At 61.2% G+C, this 23,051-nt stretch overlaps 3 protein-coding genes across 4 annotated transcripts; 2 read left to right on the plus strand and 1 right to left on the minus strand.

Moving 5' to 3' along the window:
- Positions 1-361: 361 nt before the first annotated feature.
- On the plus strand, positions 362-12,031 carry LOC137844313 (alpha-2-macroglobulin-like protein 1). The gene is made up of 36 exons (XM_068660552.1): positions 362-583; positions 956-1,145; positions 1,297-1,459; positions 1,729-1,781; positions 2,417-2,437; positions 2,589-2,742; positions 2,888-2,972; positions 3,086-3,215; positions 3,303-3,417; positions 4,128-4,237; positions 4,328-4,492; positions 4,650-4,880; positions 5,189-5,246; positions 5,323-5,468; positions 5,695-5,844; positions 6,063-6,260; positions 6,479-6,605; positions 6,825-6,984; positions 7,129-7,354; positions 7,434-7,560; positions 7,827-7,948; positions 8,121-8,172; positions 8,390-8,464; positions 8,609-8,785; positions 8,973-9,054; positions 9,189-9,345; positions 9,449-9,523; positions 9,726-9,882; positions 9,968-10,182; positions 10,268-10,483; positions 10,557-10,681; positions 10,766-10,856; positions 10,956-11,024; positions 11,112-11,214; positions 11,363-11,404; positions 11,601-12,031. The coding sequence occupies exons 1-36, from the start codon at positions 510-512 to the stop codon at positions 11,630-11,632; spliced, it is 4,473 nt and encodes a 1,490-aa protein (XP_068516653.1). The 5' UTR covers positions 362-509; the 3' UTR covers positions 11,633-12,031.
- A 332-nt stretch (positions 12,032-12,363) lies between these two features.
- Positions 12,364-19,234, minus strand: FTSJ3 (FtsJ RNA 2'-O-methyltransferase 3). Its single transcript, XM_068660547.1, has 22 exons — positions 19,110-19,234; positions 18,868-18,976; positions 18,682-18,787; positions 18,446-18,492; positions 18,281-18,360; positions 17,950-18,049; positions 17,626-17,820; positions 17,414-17,529; positions 16,501-16,605; positions 16,226-16,326; positions 16,064-16,144; positions 15,816-15,974; positions 15,364-15,499; positions 15,051-15,256; positions 14,837-14,945; positions 14,661-14,754; positions 14,263-14,413; positions 14,086-14,162; positions 13,814-13,916; positions 13,506-13,689; positions 13,331-13,425; positions 12,364-13,036 (listed from the first exon to the last, which is right to left on the minus strand). Exons 2-22 carry the CDS (start codon positions 18,932-18,934, stop codon positions 12,847-12,849), a joined length of 2,502 nt encoding a protein of 833 aa, XP_068516648.1. The 5' UTR covers positions 18,935-18,976; positions 19,110-19,234; the 3' UTR covers positions 12,364-12,846.
- Positions 19,235-19,604: 370 nt separating this feature from the next.
- On the plus strand, positions 19,605-22,981 carry PSMC5 (proteasome 26S subunit, ATPase 5). 2 transcript variants are annotated; one of them, XM_068660551.1, is made up of 12 exons: positions 19,605-19,763; positions 19,946-20,017; positions 20,284-20,353; positions 20,453-20,550; positions 20,895-20,951; positions 21,081-21,311; positions 21,525-21,651; positions 21,814-22,004; positions 22,109-22,207; positions 22,345-22,455; positions 22,564-22,650; positions 22,880-22,981. In XM_068660551.1, the coding sequence occupies exons 1-12, from the start codon at positions 19,725-19,727 to the stop codon at positions 22,931-22,933; spliced, it is 1,236 nt and encodes a 411-aa protein (XP_068516652.1). In that variant the 5' UTR covers positions 19,605-19,724; the 3' UTR covers positions 22,934-22,981. The 2 variants fall into 2 exon arrangements, with proteins under 2 accessions (XP_068516652.1, XP_068516651.1); XM_068660550.1 differs by having other exon boundaries at positions 20,895-21,311.
- The last annotated feature ends 70 nt before the right edge of the window (positions 22,982-23,051 follow it).

Below are 23,051 nucleotides of genomic sequence, written 5' to 3' on the forward strand. Positions count from 1 at the left end.
TTTTAATGATATTGGAGGAAACATGGCAAAAATGCAGCTTGAGACCTGTGATCAGCCCAAGTATCTATTGTTTGGAAAAATAGGAAAGGTCTGGGAACAAACCCTACCGAGAAATCGCCACCAGCTCCCAGCGTGTTCTAGTACCTTGCTTCTCGCTTTCGTTTTGGAAACATGGCCCTGCTCCCTCCTGCCAGCATTTCCCAGCAGCTGGGGGATTACAGCAAAGTGAAGAGGTGCGTAGGAGGTTCCTGCCCCCTGGTTCAGAACTTCTCCAGCCTATGGGAACATCTCAAATTGCATAAGTCCATCACAGCCTTGAACCCAGGATGGCAAACATTGCCCTGGCTATATCTGCAGATCCACACTGGCTGATCGTCCCACACCTTGTTTGCTCACTGTGGGCAAAGCGAAGCTCTCACTGGGGAGCCTGCAGCAGTACAGAAGGAGGTCTTCAGCCACCCAACACAAGGAGATTGTAGCCACCCCAAAGTCCGTTCGCAGCTGGAGGCATGGGGTCTCCAGCAGCCCTGCCCTGCCTGCTCCTTCTCATCCTGCACCTCACGGCTGGAGGATCTGCAGCACTGTAAGCACTCTTTGCGTCCACATGTCTGTCCATACCTGGTGGGAGGGTGGTTAGTCTTGGCTCAGTGCTCAGTGGGACATAATGGTCCCTGTGCCTGCAGGTGAGGGTGGCAGTGCTTGGGGTGAGCTGTCCATGAGCATCAAGGACATGGCACCTGGAAGCTTCTAGGGCTGGTGGCTTTGGTTTATTGTCGGTGCCACCCCACGCAGTGTTGGTGGGCAAGCAGAGCCTTAGCTTTGCTGAACCAAGAAGCCAGGGAGAGGCCAGAAGCAGGGAGAGGAGGTGCAGTGGGGTGGCCCTGTGGTGGCTGCCCCAGGCTGTGCTCCTGGCTGCTGTCTCCATGCCCCTGATGGTGGTGCTTCTCCTTGCCAGGCATTACGTGGTCACGTCCCCAGCTGTGATCTACCACCCCCATGCAGCGACGCTGTGGGTCCATCTCAGCGACCTCCCCCAGCCTGCCCAGGTGACTGTCCAGCTGCAGAGAGCAGCTGGGGCTGGCAACATCACCCTGCTGGAGAGGAAGGTGCAGGAGCCTCATGTGCATCTGAACGTCACCTTCATCGTGAGTGTCACCCCAGGATGCCTTGACTCCCCACTGCCTCCAGCTCGCCTGGGAGCTGGGCTGGTTTCCTCATCATTTTGTAGGATTTCCCTGTGCAGGCAGAAGATCTCTGCACCATGACAGCCTGTCTCCTGGCATTTCCCCCCTTTAGGCCCCAGCCCCCTCCAAGGAGAAGGAGGAAATCGTGGATCTGCACGTCTCAATCCAGGGAGATTCCCTGGATGTCTCCCAAAAGAAGAAGGTGATGCTGAGAGCCCTGGAGCCTGGGATCTTCATACAGACAGACAAGGCTGTCTACAAGCCTGGGCAGCAAGGTGAGGGGCGAGATGGGGTCTGTCTGGATGAAGGACCAGGGGACAGCAGGTTCAGCCTTGCTCCCACCCAATGTGAGCTGATGGAGACGGGGGGCTCAACCCCAGGGTGCTCTGGGACTTCCAGCCCTGGCCCAGAGCAATGCCAGGACATGCTGGCTGCACTGGCTGGGGACAGTGCCCCACTGCAGGGCTCAGGGTGGGCTTCTATCCACCTTCCCCATGCAGATGTGCCCACCACTCACTCCTGTGTCCCCCTTTGCTCTTTCCAGTGAAGTTTCGAATTGTCTCTTTGGATAAAGACTTCGTTGCCAGTGACAAGAAGGTGAGGACAGCGTGAGGGACAAAGGAGAGGTGACAGGGCTCACTGCGCTGCTCTCCTTCCATCTCAGCAAGCCGTGGCAGAGGTTGGGGGTCAGCCATCACCTTTCCCCTTGGGAATCCTGCCCAGGCAACTCTGCCTGGGCTGCCAAGCTCAGGGTGTGGTGTGTCCTTCACACAGCTTTGGCAGGAAAGAACCACAGAGCTAGTTGCACATGAGACATGGGACTTAAACTTTCATTTAGGGACATAGGAACAGTGAGTGGGAAGCAGGGAAAGTGCTGCTGTTATCCATCAAATCGCAAGTCACCAGAATTATAGGTTAGTTCAATCTCTGGTGCTCCCAAGCAGTCACTTGTGTGTCTGGAAGTGCAAGAGGTTCCCAGATGAAATGGATGATGACTTCTTGCAAAGGTGCTGGGAGATGCTGCCTCTCCTTGCCACGTTGGCTCACCTCAGCTTGAGCCATCCACAGGCTCAAAATCAGTCCCAAAGCAAACCAGCGGGGTGGAAGGTCACAGCATCCCATGAGCAACCCTTGCGGTCCTTTGCCTGTGGTTCTAGAGATGTCCCCACCCTGGGGAGAACCTAAGGAAAACTTTGAATTTCCCCTGTAACCATCTCCTTCTTGCCTTCCAGCTGCCCCTTGTGTTCCTGAAGGTCAGTCTGGGAGGTGCAGGGAGGCTCCTGGGTGGTGCAGGCATGGGAATGTGCATGGCTGGGAGAGGGGGAACCTGACACGGGGGTGCTGGTTGGGCTCCCCGGCGTGCCCTGGGAAGTGAGGGCCGACACCGCGTGTCCTCGTGAGCAGGACCCCAGAGGGAACCGCATCGCGCAGTGGCGAGACGTGAGCCCACGGCAGGGCATTGTGGACCTGTCCCTCCCGCTGGCTGCGGAGCCAGCCCTGGGCACGTACACCATTGAGGTGGAGGGAAGGACTCGCTCCTTCAGCGTGGAGGAATACGGTGTGTGGGGACCAGGGCCGTGAGGAGTAGGGTGGGAGGGAGCCGTGCCTTGGCACATCCCCGTGGGCAGTGTGTTGTGGCCACCCGGCCACCCATGTCCTTGTGCTGGGAGGGACAACTCCTCCTCCCTTCACTTCTCCATCAGTGCTGCCCAAGTTCGAGGTGACCATTGACATCCCCTCCACTGTGCTGGAGAAAGACGAGAAGTTTCTGGTGGAGATTTGTGGGAGGTGAGCCCGAAACAGGCTATGCTGGGAGCACGGAGGGGATGGGGGGCACGACGCGATGTGACCCACCAGGTGCTGTTGCTCCCCACACCCCCTGCCTGCCCTCCACCCAACAGGTACACCTACGGGAAGCCCGTCCAGGGGAAGGTCCAGGCCACTGTGTGCAGGCCCTTCTTGTTCGGCCGGGTGATATACGTTCCTGAGCAATCCTCACCGAGTACAAACTGTATCGAGGTTGGCGGGCAGGTGAGCAAAGCTGGAAGCACGGGGGGCAGTGGGACAGCCCACCCCCAGGACTGCTCCCAGCGCGGCTGACTCCTTCCCTCCCTCCAGACCGAGAAGAACGGCTGCTTTTCGACAGAAGTTTTGATGACTTCCTTTAGTCAGACCAATGGCAGGCTTCAGAAGCGTGTGCGAGTCAAGGCATCACTGGTGGAGGAGGGGACAGGTAGGGGTGGTGGTGTCCTCCTGCTCGGGAGTGGGATCTGTTGTTGCATTCACCCCTGCGTGCACCCACATGCACACAGCATGGAGGTGTCAGGCTTCCTCGGGGAAGCCTACAGGCAATGCTGTGATTTAGAGGTGTGCGTGTGTAGGAATCAGGCCCAGGTGGGGATGTGAGACAGGTCAGCAAGGCAATACTTCGCATAGTCACCAGAGAAACTGTCAGGAAGATAAAATGCTTTGAAAGGATCCAACTCCTCAGCCCCACAGCCAGCAGCAAGTATAGTCCTTGTGACGCAAAGCAGTCCCTTCACTCGGCTCCGTGACACTGCTTCCTTCCCCGGGTGGTGAACAGGACTGTCCTCCCCACCCACCAACCCGGTCATGCCAGAAATGATCACTGATGCCTTTACTTTGGAAAAAATGCGAAGACTGGGGGTTGTTCCCAGGCCCATGGGCCCTGAGGCAGGCCCACATCATGGTGCTTCAATGCCTCTTACAAAGTCTTTGCAGTAAACCATGTCTTGCTTCAGGTCTAGACCAAGCCACAGAAGTTTTGATCTACTTGTAGGAGGTTCAAACAGTGCTCAAAGATGCTGGTTGCAGAGGGAGAGCCTAAAATGTCCCAGGACCCTTCGTGCAGTGAGCTGGCAGCAGCCAACCTGTGCCTGGTGTCCCCAAGACACACTCAGCTCCCCTCTCCTCTCTCCACAGGGCTGGAGATGAACAACACCAAGAGCTTTGACATTTTGCCTGAAATATACAAGGTTACCTTTGAGAACACCAAAGACTTCTACAAGCGTGGGATTCCCTACACGGGGACGGTAACAGGGATTCCCCCACAGCCCTGCTCTCCCACCCCTGCCCCACAGCTCCAGCCCAACCCTCACATCTCCCCTTCCCTCCCCGTGCAGATGCGGCTGGAAGGACCTGGTGGCTCTGCCCCCAAGGAGAAGCAGCTTGTGCTCTTAGTTAACCATCAAGGACAAGCTACAAGACACAGCTTCCTGACTGACACTCTGGGGAGAGCCTCCTTCAAGCTGGACACCTCTGGTTGGAATAGCTCTGTCACCCTGCGTGTAAGCAGACTGTCAGCCCCTGGGGCTTCTTGCGTTGCTTTCTCCATTGGTATGGGGCTGGGCACCTTCTCCAAGCCAAGGCAACAGCCCGAGTCAGTGGTGCCTGGTGCCAGGTCCTTGAGGCTGCTGAACCCTGATTTCCACCCTCATTGCTCAGGGTCAAGTCAATGAGTCAGCCAACACCCAGGAGAGCAGTGGCTCGTCACCCCACTACGAATCAGCTTTTGCGACCCTGCAACCCTTCGTTTCGAAGAGCCAGAGCTTCCTGCAAATCCACCAGCTGGAGAGCAAGCTGCCCTGCAGCCAGCCCCAGCAGCTCCAGGTGGATTACATCTTCAACAAGGAAGCCTTGGGGACTGAGCTGAAGAGCCTGGATGTGGTCTTCCTGGTGAGCATTCACCTGGGGAGGGAAGGCAGCAGGTGTAAGGACATGAGAGTCCCTGTGTACACACACATGCACAGTTGTGTCCCCACGGACCAGGCAAGTAGCATTCTCTCCTGGCTGGACTGAAAGACCACAGCCTGTTAGCAGAGGTATCTGCTCGCTCTGCTTGCCAGTGGGAGATACTGTGGGGGCTGGAGACTGGACAAGTTCAAAACCCTCCCAGCACTCAAGCCCTGGGGTCCATCCTCTGTCAGGGTATTTTGGGTCTCCACAAAGCATCGGGTTTGCCATTCCCATCTCCTCCTCTGCAGGTCATGGCCAAGGGGACCATTGCCACCATCCTCAGGAAGGAGCTGCCCATGGAGGCAGGTAGGTCCCACAGCACAGATGGGCTGTGCAGGGCTCTGCTGCCCATGCCCGGACCTCACCTCCCTCCCTGTCCCAGGGCTGAGAGGCTCCTTCTCCCTGGAGCTGCCTGTTGGCCCCGAGCTGGCGCCCACGGCCACAGTGCTGTGCTACGCGGTGCTGCCCAGCGGCGAGATGGTGGCCGACAGCACCAAGATCAGCTTGGCCAAGTGCCTCCCCAACAAGGTGAGTGGAGGCTGTTGGAGGCCAGAAAATCTTCCTCTGGCTTGTCATGGTGCTCTGTCCTGCTCCAGACACCTCACAGCATCGCAGCCACTCCAACCCATGCCCTGAACCCTTGAGCTTGATTTTATCCATCGCTGTGCTTCTCCAGAAGACCTCCACATCCGCAGCTTTGTTCTGCTCCTCCGCCATCCTGCTCTCATCCCCTGACACCCCTGTCCCTCCCCAGGTGAAGCTGGCCTTTTCGGAGGAACGGGCACTGCCTGGCTCGGCGCTGAGGCTGGAGCTGGAGGCAGCCCCGAGATCCCTGTGCGCCATCCGCGCTGTGGACCGGAGCGTGCTGCTCTTGAAACCTGAGGCCGAGCTCAGCATGGAGGAGGTAGGTGGTCCCACAGGGGTTTCGCCCCCTCGTGCAGCACCATGGACCAGCCAGGATGGAGGAGGAGATGATATCAACCTGGTGGGGATTCTGGCCTGTCCCCAGCTGGATGTTCAGCCCCTGGGACCAGGTGGTGGCCTGGTGGCTCTGGGGGCTGGAGGCAGGCTGGCAGCAGACCCCAGCTGGTTTTGTGCCTTATATGTTGTGTTTATTCCCAGATCTACAAAGTGCTACCCAATTTTGACTCCCCTGGAAGCATTCGAGACCCAGAGCCCTGTTCATCTTTCTGGAGACATCCCCGCTCATCCCGCACCCTACCCATGAGAAACACAGATGTTTTTATCCATGAAAGGAGATATATTTTACCTCCACCTTTCTGGGAAAATTTCCAGGTGGACGCCTACAAGTTATTTCAGGTGAAGTCTTGTGCCTCTTTGCTCCTCTTCAGGCAGGAGTCAGCAGTGGTTTGTGCCAGGTTCCCGGGCAGCACGGCAATGCCCCCTGAAAACCATGCTTGTGGGGAAAACCTTTCCCAGACTGCACCCCTCTGCAGCCCTGTGACCATTCACAGCTCTGATGGGAATTTTTGCCCTGCTGGGTTTTGGGGACAGCCAGCCTCTTTTCATTTTTGCAGGACGCAGCACTGAAACTTCTCACCAATGCCGAGATCAGGACTGCTTGTGAAGAGTGGTTCGGCATGCCTCGGACACCTATCGTGGGCTCTATGGGTCCCACAGGTCGGCGTCCTCACGAAGCACTCAGTAGAGAGGGGCTGAGAGAGGTGTTCCCTCTCCTGGTGGGGTGGTGGGGAGGGCTGTGTCACAGTGTTTTACCTTACAGAGTCACCGGAGGTCTTCCCTGGTGGCTCAGTTCTTGGTTGAAGGGGATTTTGGCCGCTCTTGGCTGCCTTCAGCAGAGATCCAGCCCTGGGCTGATATGCAGAAACCCACGGACCCTAATTTCTGCTCTGCCTCTTCTAGGTGAAGTATTACTCTCTTCCGCACATCCAGTGAGATACAGGATGAGTTTCCCTGCTGTCGCCACCCGTATATTAGATGTACCTCCTCCCATCCAGGAGGAGCCTCCGGCTCCGCGGTCGTACTTCCCAGAGACGTGGCTGTGGGACCTGGTCCCCGTGGGGTGAGTGGGAGCAGTGTCTGCAGGGCCGGTCCCAACCTCACCTCCTCTCCTGCATGGAAGGACCTGGGACGACCCCAAAAGGTGCCCAGATGCCAGCAGAAGACTCTTGGTGGCCTCTTGATGCTCTGTCCCACCACCCCGCAGGGAGGAGGGCTCCACAGAGGTGCCAGTGATAGTACCCGACGCCATCACGGAGTGGACAGCTGGGATGTTCTGCACAGCACCCACGGGCTTGGGGCTGTCCCGTACCGTCACCCTCACGGCCTTCAAGCCCTTCTTTGTGGAGCTGGCGCTGCCCTACGCCGTGACCCGGGGTGAAGCCTTCACCCTGGCCGCCACCGTCTTCAACTACCTGCGGCAGTGCCTGCAGGTGAGCGGGGGGCAGGGGCCGGGGGCCAGGGGCTGGGGGCTGTGGCCTGGTGGGGGCTGAGGGGGTCGTGGTCCCGCAGGTTCGGGTGACGCTGGCAGAGTCGGCGGAGCTGGAGGTGTCAGAGACTGTGGGTGGGATGTACAGCGGCTGCGTCTGTGCGGATGAAGCCAGGACCTTCCGGTGGGACGTGAAAGCCACCAGCCTGGGTATGGGACACTGGGACCCCCTGCCCTGCTGCTTGGGGACTCCCCCTTATACAATGGTGTGGGCAGGGAGGGTGGAAGCAAACATGCTCCTGTCTGGGAAGCTCTTCTCTGCTCCACTTTCCCCTTCCTCTTCCAGTACTGTTCCCCTCCCTAGTGACCCCATCCCAACCCAGCCAGCCCCACACAAAACCTGATGCAAGCCCATGGGGGCTGCAGTGTGGGCTGGGGGGCTCTGTGGGAACTGGGCCCTCCATTTGCATCTGCAGGGGAGGTGAACATCACCGTCAGCACTGAGGCCATAAAGTCAGAGGAGCTCTGTGGTAACGAGGAGCCTGTGGTGCCAGCCCAGGGACGCGTGGACACTGTGATAAAGCCCTTGCTGGTGCAGGTCAGATGGGTTATGGATGAGGAAGGAGGGATGGGGGCTGAGCAGCCCCAGGGGGGAGCAGGAGGACCCCACTGCAGGGTCCTGAGAGCATGGGATGCTGGCATGGCTTTGGGGACATGGGGAGGGGGTTGGTCCCTTCTCCTGACCGACCTTATGATGTTGCTTCCCACAGCCCGGGGGCATCCTGGTGGAGAAGGCGCACAGCTCCCTGCTCTGCCAGGAAGGTAGGATGTGGGGATGTGGGGCAAGGATGCTTGGCTGCTGGCCATGCAGCCATGGAGGAGCCAAGGACCTTGGAGTCTTTGGGTCTCCTGCCTGAGGTGTCCAAACCCAGCCTTGAGCCTGTGGAGGGATGGAGCACTGAGGGGTGGGCGAGGACACTGTGGGGCCGGGACTGGAGGAGCTGGGCATCTCCACTGCCATGGCCCTCCATCCCTGCAGCCGCTGAAGAAGTCTCCCTGAAGCTTCCTGAAAACATCTTGGAGGGCTCACAGCGAGCCCACGTCACTGTGATGGGTAAGGGATGTGCTGAGGGTGCAGAGCTCCATGACCCAAGCTCAGCTGGAGGTGGGAGCCCCACTGAGCTGAGGTGGGACAGGATACGGGGTGCCTGCTGGGGAACACGGCTGGTGACGATTCTCCTCGCCTCTCCTGGTGCAGGCGACATCATGGGCAATGCACTGCAGAACGTGGACCGCCTCCTGGCCATGCCCTATGGCTGCGGGGAGCAGAACATGGTCCGCTTCGCCCCCAACATCTACATCCAGCAGTACCTGGAGAAGAGCGGGCAGCTGACCCCCGACATCCGCGCCAAGGCGCAGAGCTTCCTGCAGAGCGGTCAGCGTCCTCGGCCCCTCCTCCCCATCCTACCCTGCCTTGCTGCCCAGGGGAACCCCGGGCCCCCCACTTCTGTCCCGTCTTCTTCCCTGAGCCCTGGGGTGGGTCTGGCACCCAGGCTGCCTCTGGGGTCTTCCAGGGTGGGCTGCAGAGCGCCGTGTGAATCGCTGTCCCCATCTCCCTGCAGGGTACCAGCGAGAGCTGCTCTACAAGCATGCTGACGGCTCTTACAGCGCTTTTGGGGAGAGCGATGACAGCGGCAACACCTGGTAAGGGACCGCATGGCACGGGGCAGTGCGGTGACATCCCTCCAGGGACCAGCCATCTCCTCCTGCCACCAAACAGACCCCCTCCCCGCTCAACCCCTGGGTCCCCACCCCTCTGACGGCTCTCTGGCTCTCAGGTTGACGGCGTTTGTCCTCAAGTCCTTCGGGCAAGCCAGAGCCTACGTGGCCATCGAGGAACAGCACATCACAGATGCCCTGCACTGGCTGCAGAGGCAGCAGCTGAAGACGGGATGCTTCCGCAGCGTGGGCAAGCTTTTCAACAACGCCCTGCAGGTGGGCACGGGGTGGTGTGGGGGGACGTGGGGGCGGGTTGTCCCTGGCACATCCCTGTGCTGGTGGCACAGGCAAAGCCACCTCCTGCTGCCCCCTTTTGCAGGGCGGTGTATCGGATGAGCTCTCGCTGTCGGCTTATGTCACGGCTGCGCTGCTGGAGCTGGGGGTGTCCCCAACGGTGAGGACAACCCCTGGAGGGGAGCAGGCGCTGGGACAAGGGACCAGCCCAGCACCGAGGTCTGGATGTGTCAGGCCACACTGCTCTGGGCCGGAGCTGGGTGTAACTGGTCTCACCGGGCAGAGGTCCCAACCTGGGTGCGGCGATGTCCGTGCCCCTGGGCTGGCTCCTGACTGCTCGGTGTCCCCTCTTCCCACGCCAGGAACCCACGGTGAGCTTGGCCCTGCAGTGCCTGGAGGCTTCGAGCACCGATGACCTCTACACGCAGGCGCTGCTGGCCTACGTCTGCGGGCTGGCGGGGCGCCAGGAGCAGCACCAAGCCCGGCTGCAGAGCCTTGTCCAGCGCGGTGTCAGCACTGGTACCTCCTGCACCACCCCCCGCCACGCAGACCCCCCTGCCCATCGCCGGGGGCCTCCCTGCACTACCACCCTTCTCTCCCCCAGAGGGGCTGCTCTTCTGGCAGAGGAAGGGGAAGGCTCTGCCCACAGAGTCCCTCTGGGCTGCGGCCGCGCCGGCAGAGGTGGAGATGACCGCCTACGTCCTCTTGGCACACCTGACCCAGCCTCAGGTGTCCTCCGCTGACCTGTCCAGAGCCTCCCAAATCGTCCGCTGGCTCAGCAGGCAGCAAAACCCCTACGGAGGCTTTGCCTCCACACAGGTACGGGCGTCGGGATCCCAACAGGGGGCTGGGGCTGCTGCAGGCTGCAATTGGGGGTGACTGTGGCTGGGTGCTTCTCGCCCAGGACACCGTGGTGGCCCTGCAAGCTTTGGCCAAGTACGCCACTCTGACATACGGCAGCAACGGCAACTCCGTGGTGACGGTGACAGCCCCAACGGGCTCCACGCAGGACTTCGTGCTGGACACGAGCAATCGGCTGGTGCTGCAGCGGGCAGCCCTGCACGAGCTGCCGGGGCTGTACACGGTGCAAGCCCGCGGGCAGGGCTGCGCCCTGGTGCAGGTGGGCACAGCCCGGGGTCCCCGTCCCCATGTGTCACCCATGGGGTGTCCCTCACCTCCCCACCCCACCCCAGGTGACCCTGCGTTACAACGTGCCACCACCGCCCAATACGGGGGCTTTCGAGCTCCGCGTGGAGACCGAGCCCAAGACGTGTAGGGCAGAGGCCAGCGCCCGCTTCCGCCTCCTCCTCCGGGCACGGTAAGGGCAGGGGACGCCCCCTGGGTTTTGGGGGGGTCCAACAGGGGCAACCCCCAGCCTCAGCACGGGGCTCTGCCCTTGCAGGTACACCGGGCAGCGCCCCACCACCAACATGGCTGTCATCGAGGCCAAGCTGCCATCTGGCTACATCCCAGACAAGGGCTCGGTGGCCGAGGTGAGGTCCCTGCTGCCCCTCCACTCTGCCTGGTGCTGGGCCCCTGTCCCCCACGGGGACAGAGGGACAGCGACACTCCTGCTCTCCCTCTGTCCCCAGCTGAAGAGGCAGAAGCTGGTGAAGAAGGTGGAGGTGCAGACCGACCAGGTGACAATTTACCTGGACCAGGTGAGATGGGGCAGGGCCATCACCTCCAGCTGCAAGGAAGGGGCCGAGGTGGCCGGAGGTGGCCTCACCCCTGTGCCGTCTCCCCAGCTGACAAAGGAGGAGGAGACCTTCATCTTCACAGCCACGCAGGACTTCCCGGTGAGGAACCTGCAGCCGGCCACCGTGACACTGTATGACTACTACGAGACGGGTGAGCCCCCCTTGCGACCCCAAAGCAGACTCGCTGGGGCTCAGCTGGGCCATCCAGTAGCACTGAGGAGCTTTGGCTCATTAATGGGAGCAGCCCAGGGCCACCTTGCCCTGAGCCCACGTGCCAGCGATCGCCGCTCTCCCCACAGGTGACCGCACGGATGCTGCCTACAGCGCTCCTTGCAGCTCAGGTAGGGGCTGAGTCCAGCAAGGCAGTGGGGTCACCCTTCGGGACCCCAGCAGCCCTGGCCTCCCTCCTTTGCCCCCTACGCAGCTCCTCTCCAGGGGTTTGGGGTCACACGGGGATGGGGTCAGGACCAGCCAAGGACTGGCCGGGGGGGGCAGAGGGGCTCTTCTCTCACAGCATGCCCTTGTTCAATTTTGAAGAGGATGACAACCAGGCAAAGGAGAATTTCTAGAGGAGCCTGAGGTGTGGCAGCTGGTCCCTCTTTGCTCACCCCAATGCCTTCAGCCAAGAACTAGGACAGCCAAAGATTTCTGCTCCCCCTGGCCGAGGCCCCAAGCCCTCCACAGCGGAAGAACACGGCCCAGGCCCTCACAGCACCACCAGCACAGCAGAGACTCAACAGCTTCTCCCCACAGAGCAGCTCCTGCCCTGCCAGACCCAGGGCAGGGATGTCTCGGAGCTCTGCACCACCCTGCCACAGACGTTTTTATGGGAACACCCTGGTGCAGCTCCCTCCACAAACAGTGCTGCCACTAAAAGGGATCTGGGGATAACTCTGCAATCTCATCACAACAGATTTAGGCACTTGTTACCTGCCCTGGGTCTACATAAATATATTTTCTTAAGTGCATCTTTTCTCTTTGTATTTCTTCTCCTAAACTTGCTGTCCCCCCACTTGGAGAGGGCAGTGGGGCTGACCAGAGGCTGGAGGGGGGGTGGCTACTGAGGATGATGCTGGGTAGGGAGGGACTTCTGGGGCTGGCTGGCTGTTTGGCCCAAGCTTTTGGGCCAGAGACAAATTGAGGTGTACTGAGGTGAACAGGCTAACCCCAGTGTTATCAAAGGGACACAGACCCTGTACAACCTAGGGTTGTTTCTGTGTCTGTCAAGCAGTGCAGGAAAGGAAGCAGCAGCTCAAATCACAGGCCCAGCACCTTGCGAAGATGCAGGACAAGTCCCAGAGACAACCTCAGACTGGGGTTTATTTTTGTTGTAAATGAGGAACAGTTCTGTACAGACCACAGGCACTGTCCTGCCTCAGGGCTCAACACCCACAGCCCCATGCAGCCCTGGGACTTCAGCGACAAATGTGGCCACAACCCCTGTGGGGACAGCGAGGACTGGAAGGGTGCTCGTTGCCATCTCTGCAGCGCAAGGGTCCGAGCAGCACCCCAGCAGAACCAACAAGAGTGACAGCCCTGGAGCTGCAGCCACACAGCCAGCCTGGGCAGGGGGGTCGATGCTACAGCCCTGAGCCCAAATCAACCCTCCCTGCCCCACTGCGGGACAAGAGGCAATGACATGAAGGCACTGAGTTACGGGAGCGTGTGGCTGTCCCAGCCCTGTCCCCACGATGGGGGAGCAGCAGGGCAAGGCAGAAGCTCCTGAGGCTGTGCTGGGGGGACAGGAGCCAGCCCTGTCCAGTGCCCTGAGCCACGTCCCATATCACTTGCGGCGTTTCTTCTTCTGGTCTTTGCGCATCTGAGCCCTTACATCCTTCTTCAGGCGGCTGTCAACGACCTTGAACTGTCCCTTGACACCAGGGGGGCGACGCACCCGGGGTCCTACACCCTTCTTAGCCACCAGGTACGTGACCTGCCGCTTCTCCTTGCCCAGCCCGGCCTTCTTGTAGATGCTGTGGGAGAAAGGGAAAAGTGAAACAGACATCCTCAGATGGAGCCTGCTCCAGAAATTTGGCTTTGGCACATATCCGAAGACAAGTACCAGGCCCAATCACTCTGCTGTGCCCTAAGACAGGGCTTCCCTTGCTTACTCTGCCAACCTTCAGCCCCAGCCAGATCCTGCCCAGCCCCTCCCAGCCCTGCTGAGTTACACACAGGAACTGCCCCATGCTGCGGCTGCAGGAATGGGACCTCGTAACCCAGCCCAGTGCAACACGAAGGAGCTGGGACCCAGCTTCACCACTCACCGCCGCAGCTGGGCCACCTTCTCCCGCTCTGAGATATCCACCGTGCTCACCACGGCCTCTGCTTTCTTCTTCATCTGCTCCATCTTCTTCAGCATCTGGGGGACAGCAAAGGGTCAGGGACAAAGGGATCGGCGATGGGGACAGAGCATCTGTCCAGGACCACAGCCCCACTCACCCGACGCTTCTTTCGGGCCTTGGCCTCCGCCACCTTCTTGATGGGGCGGGCATTGATTTCGCGCCAGCGCTGCCGATACTCCTCAACCGTCTGCCGGTCCAGGGGTATCTGCTTGCGCCGGTGCTGCTTCTCCTCCTCCGTGAACCACTCTGGCAGTTCCCCCTCCTCCTCATTGAAGGAGTACCTGGGGGGGAAACAGGTGAGTTGTGAGTGGGACACGGGGTCCCTGCCAGGTCCTAGTCTCACACCAATACATCTGCCACCCCGTGGCCTGTCCCCTAAGAGACCGAGCACCCGCAGCGGATCACCTGTTGAACGAGTCGTCGATCAGGTCCCGCCTGGCCTTTTTGGAGGTGGCAATGACGGAGCCAAGTGCCAGACCCTCTGCATCCAGGACACGTGCTTTCTTCACTGAAGCACAGAGACAGGTTAAAGCTTGGCCCACCTGCAAACAGCCTGAGACCCAGACAGCAGCGAGCAGCCCTCCCAGACCGGTACCACCTGACCCTGCCTCCTGTCCCCAAAGGACTTGTGTGGCATCACCCGGCACACACAGGTGCAGACAGCAGCCCACACTCACCTGGGTCCTCAATGGGCACCACCTCAAAGCCACACGGCTCAACCCGGCCCCGCTTCCTCTCCACAGGTGTTGGTGGCCTGTGGGGAGAAGAAGGGAGCATCAGAGCTTAGGGTCTTCACCCCCCCGCTCTCCAGAGCTGCAGGAGAATATCCAGACTGCCCCTCTCTCGCCCCTCACCTCTCCTCATCACTGCTGCTGTCATCGTCATCGCTGCTCTGCTCAGCCTGTGCTTCATCAGCATCAGCTGCTGTGTCTGCTGCAGGCTGAGGCTCGGCCATGGTGTCCTCCTGGGGAACCTTCTTCTTCTGCCCTTTCCTCTTTGCTTTGTCTGAGGAGAGGGAACCAGTGGGCGAGAGAAGGTTGAGGCAGATCCCACTGCAGACCCTTCCCCTAGAGGTACGGCTCATTAACACTAGTCCTAGCTCATTAACTGTAACAATACAGGCTGGAAGCAACCTCTGCAGGTCTCTGCTTCTGCTCAGTACAGCACCCAAATTGCCATTTGATCCAGTGCCCCACGTGAGGCCATGGAGACGTCCCTCTGTGCTCCCCACAGCCACGCAGCCCCCACTAACCTGTCTGGGACTTGCGCTGTCTCTCAGCCAACATCTGCGACTGCCCCAGCTCCAGGTCCTCATCCGCATCATCCTCAATGCCAGCAAAGGCATCCTGCAGACATGGAGCCAGGGGTCAGGGTACGTAGGGCAGAGCTGGGGAAAAGCCCTGCCTTCTCTGACCCACTGGGACTCACCTTCCCAAACCACAGGCTGGTCTGCCGCTCCTCCAGCACTGACTTCTCCTCCAGAGGCATGAGGAGAGGATTCTCCTCTGCATCTTCTTCCTCCTGCTCAGGCTTCACCCTGTGACAGACAGTAGCAGGATCAGTGTCCCCAGCCAGGACAGCCACTCTCTAGATTTGCTCCCAAGGGAGCCCCTGCCTCAGGACAGTCTCCCCCAGCTCTTACCTCTTTGCACCCTGCCCTCGTCTCTCCCGCTCCAGCTGGCGCTGCCGAGCCTCTATCTCCACCAACTCCTCTGGGTCCAGATCACTGGCCAGGGACACATCGTCAGCCTCGTCCGGATCAGAGACACAGATGTCATCGTCCTCAGGTCGCATCTCCAGAAGGGCATCTGCTGATGCCATGTCTCCCCGGGCCACCTCATTCAGCAGCTGCAATGCAGGTGAGACTGGAGTCAGGAGCTTGAGTCTCAGCCACGTGCCTGCGTACGTCCCAGCCTTGGTGGCTCTGGGAGCCAGCTCGCTTCCAGCCCACACACCTGGGTCCTGTGGATAGTCTGGAGGGAGAACATGCTGGTGTCGCCATCATCAGCGATGGAGACACCAGGAAGATCCATCTTCAGCTCCACACGTTCACGCTGCTTCCGCTGTTCCTTCAAGATCTTCTTCTTTTTTCTGGAGAAGACAAAGGACTGAGGCTACGCTGCTCCCCCTCCCCATGCACACACCTCCCAGTGGCTCGTCTACTGCCACATTGTCGCCTGATCTCTCACAAGATTTGGGATCCTGCAACAGTCAACCCACTGTGAGGAGTCCCCTTATTGGGCAGAGAGAGCCCATTGAAGCTTGGAACAGCTGCTTCACCAGCCTGAAAAGTGGACAATCCTGAGAACCCCAGACCCCACCCCCATTTGCAGGGAAACAGACCCTGACCCCTCATGCTATGCTAGCACAATGATACCCCACCTCTCCTTTTCTGAGCTGTCTTTACCTTTTCAACTCTGCCAGCTCCTTGGCCTTCATCTCTGCTAATGCCAGCTCTACCTCCTCCTCCTCTTCTTCTTCTTTCCCCTCCTCATCAGCTGTGGCTTTTGGTGATGTTTTCTTCTCCTTCTCCTCCCGGCCTTCCTCCTCTTCACCAGAGCTCAGGCTGCCAAAAGGAAGGAGGTCAACAAACCTCTGCTGGTGGCAGCCCCGTCCCACCATGTTGGTGCCTTGGGGCAGTGCTGTTACTCCTACTTGATGTCCAGCTCCTTTGCCTGCTCTTTCAGCTTTTTAGTCAAGAAACGCCGCAATTTCGTTCTCCAGTTCAGCAGGGCTCTGTGCGGGGAGGCAGCCTGTTAGAAACATCCACCCAGGCCCAGCACGATGCCCCGTCCCTGTCCCGGTCCCCCCCAGTACCTGAGCTCCTTGCGCCCCAGCACGCGGATGTCCTTGCAGCACTGACGCAGCTCCTCTGTGGTGGAACTGTGGTTCTCCAGCTCTCCGTCCCCCAGTGTGATCTGGATGGAGCAGAGGGATAGGGCTGTCAGTCCCAAGTCCCAGCTTTTGTTCTGCTTCCCTCCTGCAGGAACAGGGCCAGGGCCGCTGCTGGGGCACCTGGCTGTCCTTTCTCCGCTCTGTGCTTGTGGGGACGTGTCCCTGGTGCTGCCGAAGTCCCCCTTGCGGGCGCTCACCTCATTGGCCTTGGAGAGGAAGTCCACAGGGTTGGGAGCCTTGAGGAAGTCCATCAGGGTGAAGCGGTGGTAAAGCGTCGTGTCACCATCCGCATAGCCTTCTGCCTGCAGGAGGACGGCGCCGTGTGAGCTACAGCACGGAACGAAACTGCTTCGCCATCCCCAGAGCAGTAATGGTTCAGCATAGTTCGTGCCTTACTGCAGCGGCCCCCTGAAGATGCCCACAGGATTTGGGCACGGAGGCAGCCCCCACCTGCCTCCCAAGTAACGGGGCCAGCTCTAGAACGCCTCTCACAGCCCCACCCCAGACAGGAAGGTGACAGTGACAGGTTTGAGAAGCTCCATGCCTACCCAAGGCTACCTGACACAGGCTTTAACCTGTAACCTGAAGTCACCTCACAGACACACACACTCAGGGCCTAACTACCACAGGGGGAGTTGTACTGAACCATCATCAATCTCACAATTTGTTCACTGCTTCTCCACCACTGTGCCGCCTTCTCAGGCTTTATACTTCACTAACAGTGGTTATTCCAGTGCCTTGAACCCCCCATTTTTCACTTCCCTAAGCATCTTTACTTACTACAATCTTTTTGGCCCCAAACCCCAGCTTGTTTCAGCCATGTTTGGCCATGCTGCCCAGCAAGGCAAACTGTCTGGCTGCTCAGCACCCTCCTCCCTCACTCCTGCAGCTTTTTGCGTGCTGAGCTCTCCGTAGACATCTGTCTCTGATTTCCACAGACTTACCTGCTGCCCCATGAATTTCCCCGTCCATCTGTCCCACAAGGAGCGGGTCACTTGTCAGGAGGAAAACAAGGAAAAAGCCTCCCCAGCTCAGGCTGTGCCTTTTCCCCTGGGCCAGCTCTCCGACAAGTGACACCTAGCCCACCCCAGCAGCTCTCCCTTCTCATACCTTTGGCTTCTTCTTGCTGACCAGCTCACTAACAGACTTGGCCTGAACCTCGACCTCCTTGAAGGCGTATTTTGGGTCAAAGAACTTGCTGTCAATTTTGTCTGGAGCCTGATAACCTAGGGTGGGAGAAATCAAAGATACCAACAGTTTTTCCCCAGCCCCAACCCAGTGCCTCAGGTTGTCAGCGACTGCAGGTCCCTGCAGCTGCTCACCCTGGCACACCACGAAGATCTCAGCGGATTCATTGCGGGAGGCTTGGGGCTTGGTGGCCTGGACCTTGCGGAAGAACTGCTGGAAGATCCAGAGGAGTGGCTGGTAGTCCCGGGAGCGAAAAACCTTGGTGATGAACCAGCCACCTTTGCAGAGGAACTCGCAGGCCAGTTTCAGAGCCATGAGGGTCAGGTTGGCTGCGGAGGTAGAGAAGAACACTCAGCAGAGCTGCCGGTGTGCACATCAGGCGACTCCGCGTCCCCCAGTGCGCCCCGCTGCCACCACAGCGTGCCAGCCTCCCCTCAGCTGCACCAGGAGGGCCCCACCTTGGGAGTAGGCATCATGCACCCAGCTGGCTCCCACATTGGGCGATCCGTCGTTCAGCACCACATCCACCTTCCACGTCTGCAGCTCCTTGCGCAGAGCCTGAGGAACAGAGACTTGTGTTAGCCTCCCCTAACCCCTCTTCTTCTGTAAAAGCTGGCAGGCAGCAGCTCTGATCTACACTCCAGCCTCCCTATCCCGGTGCTCCGCTCAATCCCTTGCCCTTGTTGTACTCTTTGGCAAGCCCCAGACAGGCAGGTGGTGCCCCTCCACCCAGCAGACCTGCTGAGACCCAGAGCAGTGACACTCGGGGCAGGCGATGTGGGTCCTCACCTGGCGACATTTCTCGGTTGTGATGTCCTCCTGCAGCGTCACCACATTGGGAATAGGTTTGATCGGAACCAAATCCACTCCTAGCATGAGACAGAGGTGTCAATGTTGCACCTCGACACCGTGCTCCAGCCCATCCCTGATGACTTCCCAAACCACCCTTCTCACCAATGATCAAGCTGGAAACCGGCATGAATTTGGAAGCCACCTGCAGCCTGCAAGAACAGAGGAACAAAGCTGCGGCACGATGCCAAGAGAACCCTCGGCCTTGCACGGCGCCGTCAGAGGCTCGGGATCAGCCTTGACCTCGGGGTTGCCAACCGGGACGAGCCACCGCGGGGCAGCCGCGCGGGAGCTGCTCCACGAGGGGGTCCCGGGCCGGCGCCGGCCCCGAGGCCACTCACCACCCGCCGGGGGCCGCGCACAGGTCCAGCAGCGCCCGGGCCTTCTGCAGGAACTGGAAGCGGCGGTTGAGCTGCAGCAGCTTGAAGGAGGAGCGGGAGCGGAAACCTGCGGGGCACAGAGCCGGGCTCAGGGGCTGCGGGGTGCTGCGGGGCGCCGCCGGGAGCCCGCGGCCCGCGGCCCCTCACCCGTCTCCTTGGCCAGGTGGTAGAACTTGTCCCGCCGGCTCTTGCCCGCTTTGCTCTTCTTGCCCATGGCGGCGCGGGGAGCTCGGGCCCTGCGGCCCCCGGCACGGACCTGCGGGGAGGGGGCGCCGTCAGCGGGGTGCGGCGCGGCCCGGAGCGCCCCTCAGGGCCCGGAGCGCCCCGCACGGTGCCCCCCGGCCCCGAGCCCCCCCCCCCGGCCCCTCAGCGCTCCCCCGGCCCCGCACCCAGACGCGATCGTGGCCCCGCTCCCGGCTCCGGCCCCTCCGCGTGCCGCCGCCGCCGCCGTCCCGGCGTTCCCCGCGCCCCTCCCCCGACTTCCGCTTCCTCTCGCCCCCGCCGCCATCTTAGGAGTGGCGCCGCCGCGCTGCCTTGTGGCCGTCGCCACCCGGCGGGGTAACCGGCAGAGGCTCGGGGGAGGCGGGTTCCGCTCGGGAGGGGCCGTTCCGGGCCCGTCCGTCAGCCTCCGGGGGCTCGTAGCGCGGAGAAGCCGCCGTCGACCTTACCAAGATGGCGGACAAACACCGACCCAGCCGAGAACCTATTGCGCACGCGCACTCCCCCCCCGCCTCCTCCGCACTGCGCATGCGCATGCAGATCGCTCCGCGGCGTGCCGATGGGGCGCAGAATACGCATGCGCAGCACGGCGCCGCTCTCCCCGGAACGCGCGTGCGCAATCCCCTCCCCCCCCCCCCCGCCACTCCTCCTCTCACGGCCGGGAGGGGGCCGGCGAGGCGGGCGGGGAGGAAGTGACGTCATCACGTCGTGCGCGCGGCGGGGGCAGCCGACGGAAGCGGCTCGGCGGCCATCTTTGGTGCCGGCAGGAGCGGCGGCGGGGCCCGATGCCGGCGGAGAAGATGGCGCTGGACGGCCCCGAGCAGGTCGGGGCGGCACCGGGGGGCGGTGCCGGGGGGCGGCGGGGGGCGGCCGGGTCCCCGCGGGCGGCTTGCGGGGCGGCGCCGGGGCCCGCTCGGGTCGGGGCCCACCGGGCGCCGTGACTCGGCGGGGAGCAGGGGGGCCGCGGGGGGCGGTGGGGCTGAGCCGCGCTGTGTCCGTCCCGCAGATGGAGATGGAGGACGGGAAGGGCGGCGCGGGGCTGCGGCAGTACTACCTGTCCAAGATCGAGGAGCTGCAGGTGAGCCGGCCCCGGGGGGGGCGGGGGGGGAAGCGCTGCTGCGGGAGGGGCGGCTCCGAGCACGGCTCCTGGGCCGGGTTTTAGGGCAGCGAGAGGAGCCTCAGCCCGCAGGGGTGGCGGCGGTGCTGCCCAGCTCTCGGTGACGAGGGTCTGGCAGCCACGTCCGGCCGGGCAGGGCTGTGCTGTCCTCCCGCCCGTCCCAGGGTGCTGCAGCCTGCTTGTGGCTGGTGTGCGTGGTTGGGTGAGGGTTGGTTGTTTCCCTACAGCTCATTGTGAATGAGAAGAGCCAGAACCTGCGGCGCCTGCAAGCGCAGAGGAACGAGTTGAACGCTAAAGGTTTGGCTCCGCTCCCTTCATCTTTGTGTGGTGCTCCATGACCAGCCCTGCAGGGGGCTGCCCCCAAAATCTGTGCTGACGTCCCCCCTCTCTCCGTAGTGCGTCTGTTGCGGGAAGAGCTGCAACTGCTGCAGGAGCAGGGCTCCTACGTGGGGGAGGTGGTGAGAGCCATGGACAAGAAGAAAGTGCTCGTCAAGGTATGGGGCTGAGGTGCCACAGGGGCGAGCAGGGCTGGCTCCTGCCCGGGACCTGGATGGGAAGGGGCAGGGCAGACCCTTCGTTTGTCCCCATGAGTGCACAAGCTTTGGAGGGGGTGCAAGAGCTTAAAAAACAAGGAGTGAGAGCTCTTTTCTCCAGAGGAGCGTATTGCAGCAGCTCTACAGGGCCCAAACCGTGCACATGCAGGCAGGAGCCACCTGGGTGCAGGGTGTTTGGTGGGGCTGGGCTCTCTGGCACCTCCCCGCTGTGGTGGGTGGGTTTGGGGCGTGTGGCTGGGAACTTTTAAGGGAAGTGACCCTCGTGGTGGCAATTGCTGTTCCAGGTGCACCCAGAAGGGAAATTTGTGGTGGACGTGGACAAGAACATCGACATTAACGACGTGAGTGTCAGGGGCTACAGCAGGGGACGCGATGGGGCTCTGTGTTGCCTGTCCCCTTCCCTGCTGTGGGGTCACGTGGAAGGGCTGTGCGATACCCACGCAATGAGCTCCCCTCTGCTCTTGCCGCAGGTGACCCCGAACTGCCGCGTGGCCCTGCGCAACGACAGCTACACGCTGCACAAGATCCTGCCCAACAAAGTGGACCCTCTGGTGTCCTTGATGATGGTGGAGAAGGTCCCAGACTCCACGTACGAGATGATCGGCGGCTTGGACAAGCAGATAAAGGAGATCAAAGAAGTGATCGAGCTGCCGGTCAAGCACCCAGAACTCTTTGAGGCTCTGGGGATTGCCCAACCCAAGGTGAGTCCCGACCACTGTGGGCCGGGGGGGGTGGCACCGGCTGTGTCGCCCCTGCAGGGGTCCCCACGTGTCCTGGCGGCACTCGGGGGCTGCCTGGGCCTGGGGCTCTGTGGGAGCAGAAGCTGCCGGCAGGGCCCACGCTTCCCCGGGAGTGCTGCTGGGGGTGTTGAGCTCCCTGGCAGCGTCGCTGAGGTCCCCACGTGGCACTTTCAGGGTGTGCTGCTCTACGGCCCCCCTGGCACGGGCAAGACCTTGCTGGCCAGGGCTGTGGCCCACCACACTGACTGCACCTTCATCCGTGTCTCAGGCTCCGAGCTGGTGCAGAAGTTCATCGGTGAAGGTAAAATGGTGCAGGGCAAGGCCGCCCCCGGTGCCAATGCGAGCTGGAGCCCCGCTGAGGGCTCCTGCGCCTCGGGGTGGCCCGCGGCGGGGCGAGCCCTTCTGGCAGGGTGACCTATGGGGGCACGATGCCAGGGCTCAACTCCCTGTGGTCCCCCTGCAGGCGCCCGCATGGTCCGGGAGCTGTTTGTGATGGCCCGGGAGCACGCTCCCTCCATCATCTTCATGGACGAGATCGACTCCATCGGCTCCTCCCGCCTGGAGGGCGGCTCTGGTGGGGACAGCGAGGTGCAGCGCACGATGCTGGAGCTTCTCAACCAGCTCGATGGCTTTGAGGCCACCAAGAACATCAAGGTAAGAGGGTGCTGAGCTGCCCGGGGACGGGGCAGCGTCCTGCTGGCCCCGCGGCGGCAGCAGGGTGCCGGGTTGTGGTGACAGGGGCTGCACTCCTGCTGCAGGTGATCATGGCCACAAACCGGATCGACATCCTGGACTCGGCTCTGCTGCGCCCCGGCCGCATCGACAGGAAGATCGAGTTCCCCCCTCCCAACGAGGAGGTGGGTGGGGGGCCTGGGGCTTCTGTCAGTCCCCTGCAGCCCAGATCCTCTCCTTGGGGCAGAGTGCATTGTCCTCAGCCCTGGCTGGGCATAACTCCTGTGCCTTAAGCCCCCGCCTCGCTGCTGCTGTCCTGCAGGCCCGTCTGGACATTCTCAAGATCCACTCTCGGAAAATGAACCTGACGCGGGGCATCAACCTGCGGAAGATCGCTGAGCTGATGCCGGGAGCATCGGGCGCAGAAGTGAAGGTGAGCCCGGCCCTGCCGCAGCCCCAGGCTGGCTGGGGGCTCGTGGCAGCCCTGCCCCTTCTCCCTCCTTACCCAGCGGGGTTGCTGGAGTGTTTCTGTCCCTTACAGGGGGTGTGCACAGAAGCTGGCATGTACGCGCTGAGGGAGAGGCGGGTGCACGTCACGCAGGAGGATTTTGAGATGGCTGTTGCCAAGGTAGGCGGTGCAGGCACAGACCGGCCCCAGCAGCATCAGCGCAGCCCTGGGGCTCAGCGCCAGCACTGAGGGGCAAAGGAGAGGCTGCGGGGGGGGTGGAAGGGTACGGGAGCCCCTTCCCTGTGCAGGGCTGGAGCCTGGTTTGAAGGGCGGTTTGGGGGGTTATTAGGTAGCCTTACAGGGAAAAGGGGGCTGTGTCCTGGGAACCAAGCGTCTCCTTCTTGCCCAGGTGATGCAGAAGGACAGTGAGAAGAACATGTCCATCAAGAAGCTCTGGAAGTAAGGGTGAGCTTCGGGCTGCGTTATCGTTAATAAAATGCTGCTGTGGCCACATCTGTGCACTGACTTGGGGAAATGGGCCACAGGACTCTGCTCCTCGTGAAAGAACCCCAGCACACACA

This window comes from Anas acuta, chromosome 25 (genome assembly GCF_963932015.1).
Source record: "Anas acuta chromosome 25, bAnaAcu1.1, whole genome shotgun sequence".
Taxonomy (NCBI): Eukaryota; Metazoa; Chordata; class Aves; order Anseriformes; family Anatidae; genus Anas; species Anas acuta.

Bases quoted from the DNA above. Each gene is read 5' to 3' on its own strand.
- PSMC5 (XM_068660550.1), top strand. From the start codon at position 19,725: ATGCCGGCGGAGAAGATGGCGCTGGACGGCCCCGAGCAG. The intron at 19,764-19,945 runs GTCGGGGCGGCA...TCCGTCCCGCAG, and splicing joins CGCTGGACGGCCCCGAGCAG to ATGGAGATGGAGGACGGGAA. The intron at 20,354-20,452 runs GTTTGGCTCCGC...CTCTCTCCGTAG, and splicing joins GAACGAGTTGAACGCTAAAG to TGCGTCTGTTGCGGGAAGAG.
- LOC137844313 (XM_068660552.1), top strand. From the start codon at position 510: ATGGGGTCTCCAGCAGCCCTGCCCTGCCTGCTCCTTCTCATCCTGCAC. The intron at 2,743-2,887 runs GTGTGTGGGGAC...CTTCTCCATCAG, and splicing joins CTTCAGCGTGGAGGAATACG to TGCTGCCCAAGTTCGAGGTG. The intron at 5,247-5,322 runs GTAGGTCCCACA...TCCCTGTCCCAG, and splicing joins GGAGCTGCCCATGGAGGCAG to GGCTGAGAGGCTCCTTCTCC.
- FTSJ3 (XM_068660547.1), bottom strand. From the start codon at position 18,934: ATGGGCAAGAAGAGCAAAGCGGGCAAGAGCCGGCGGGACAAGTTCTAC. The intron at 17,821-17,949 runs GTGGGGCCCTCC...CTACCTCCGCAG, and splicing joins GCATGATGCCTACTCCCAAG to CCAACCTGACCCTCATGGCT. The intron at 16,145-16,225 runs GTACTGGGGGGG...CTCCCCGCACAG, and splicing joins CTGGGGCGCAAGGAGCTCAG to AGCCCTGCTGAACTGGAGAA.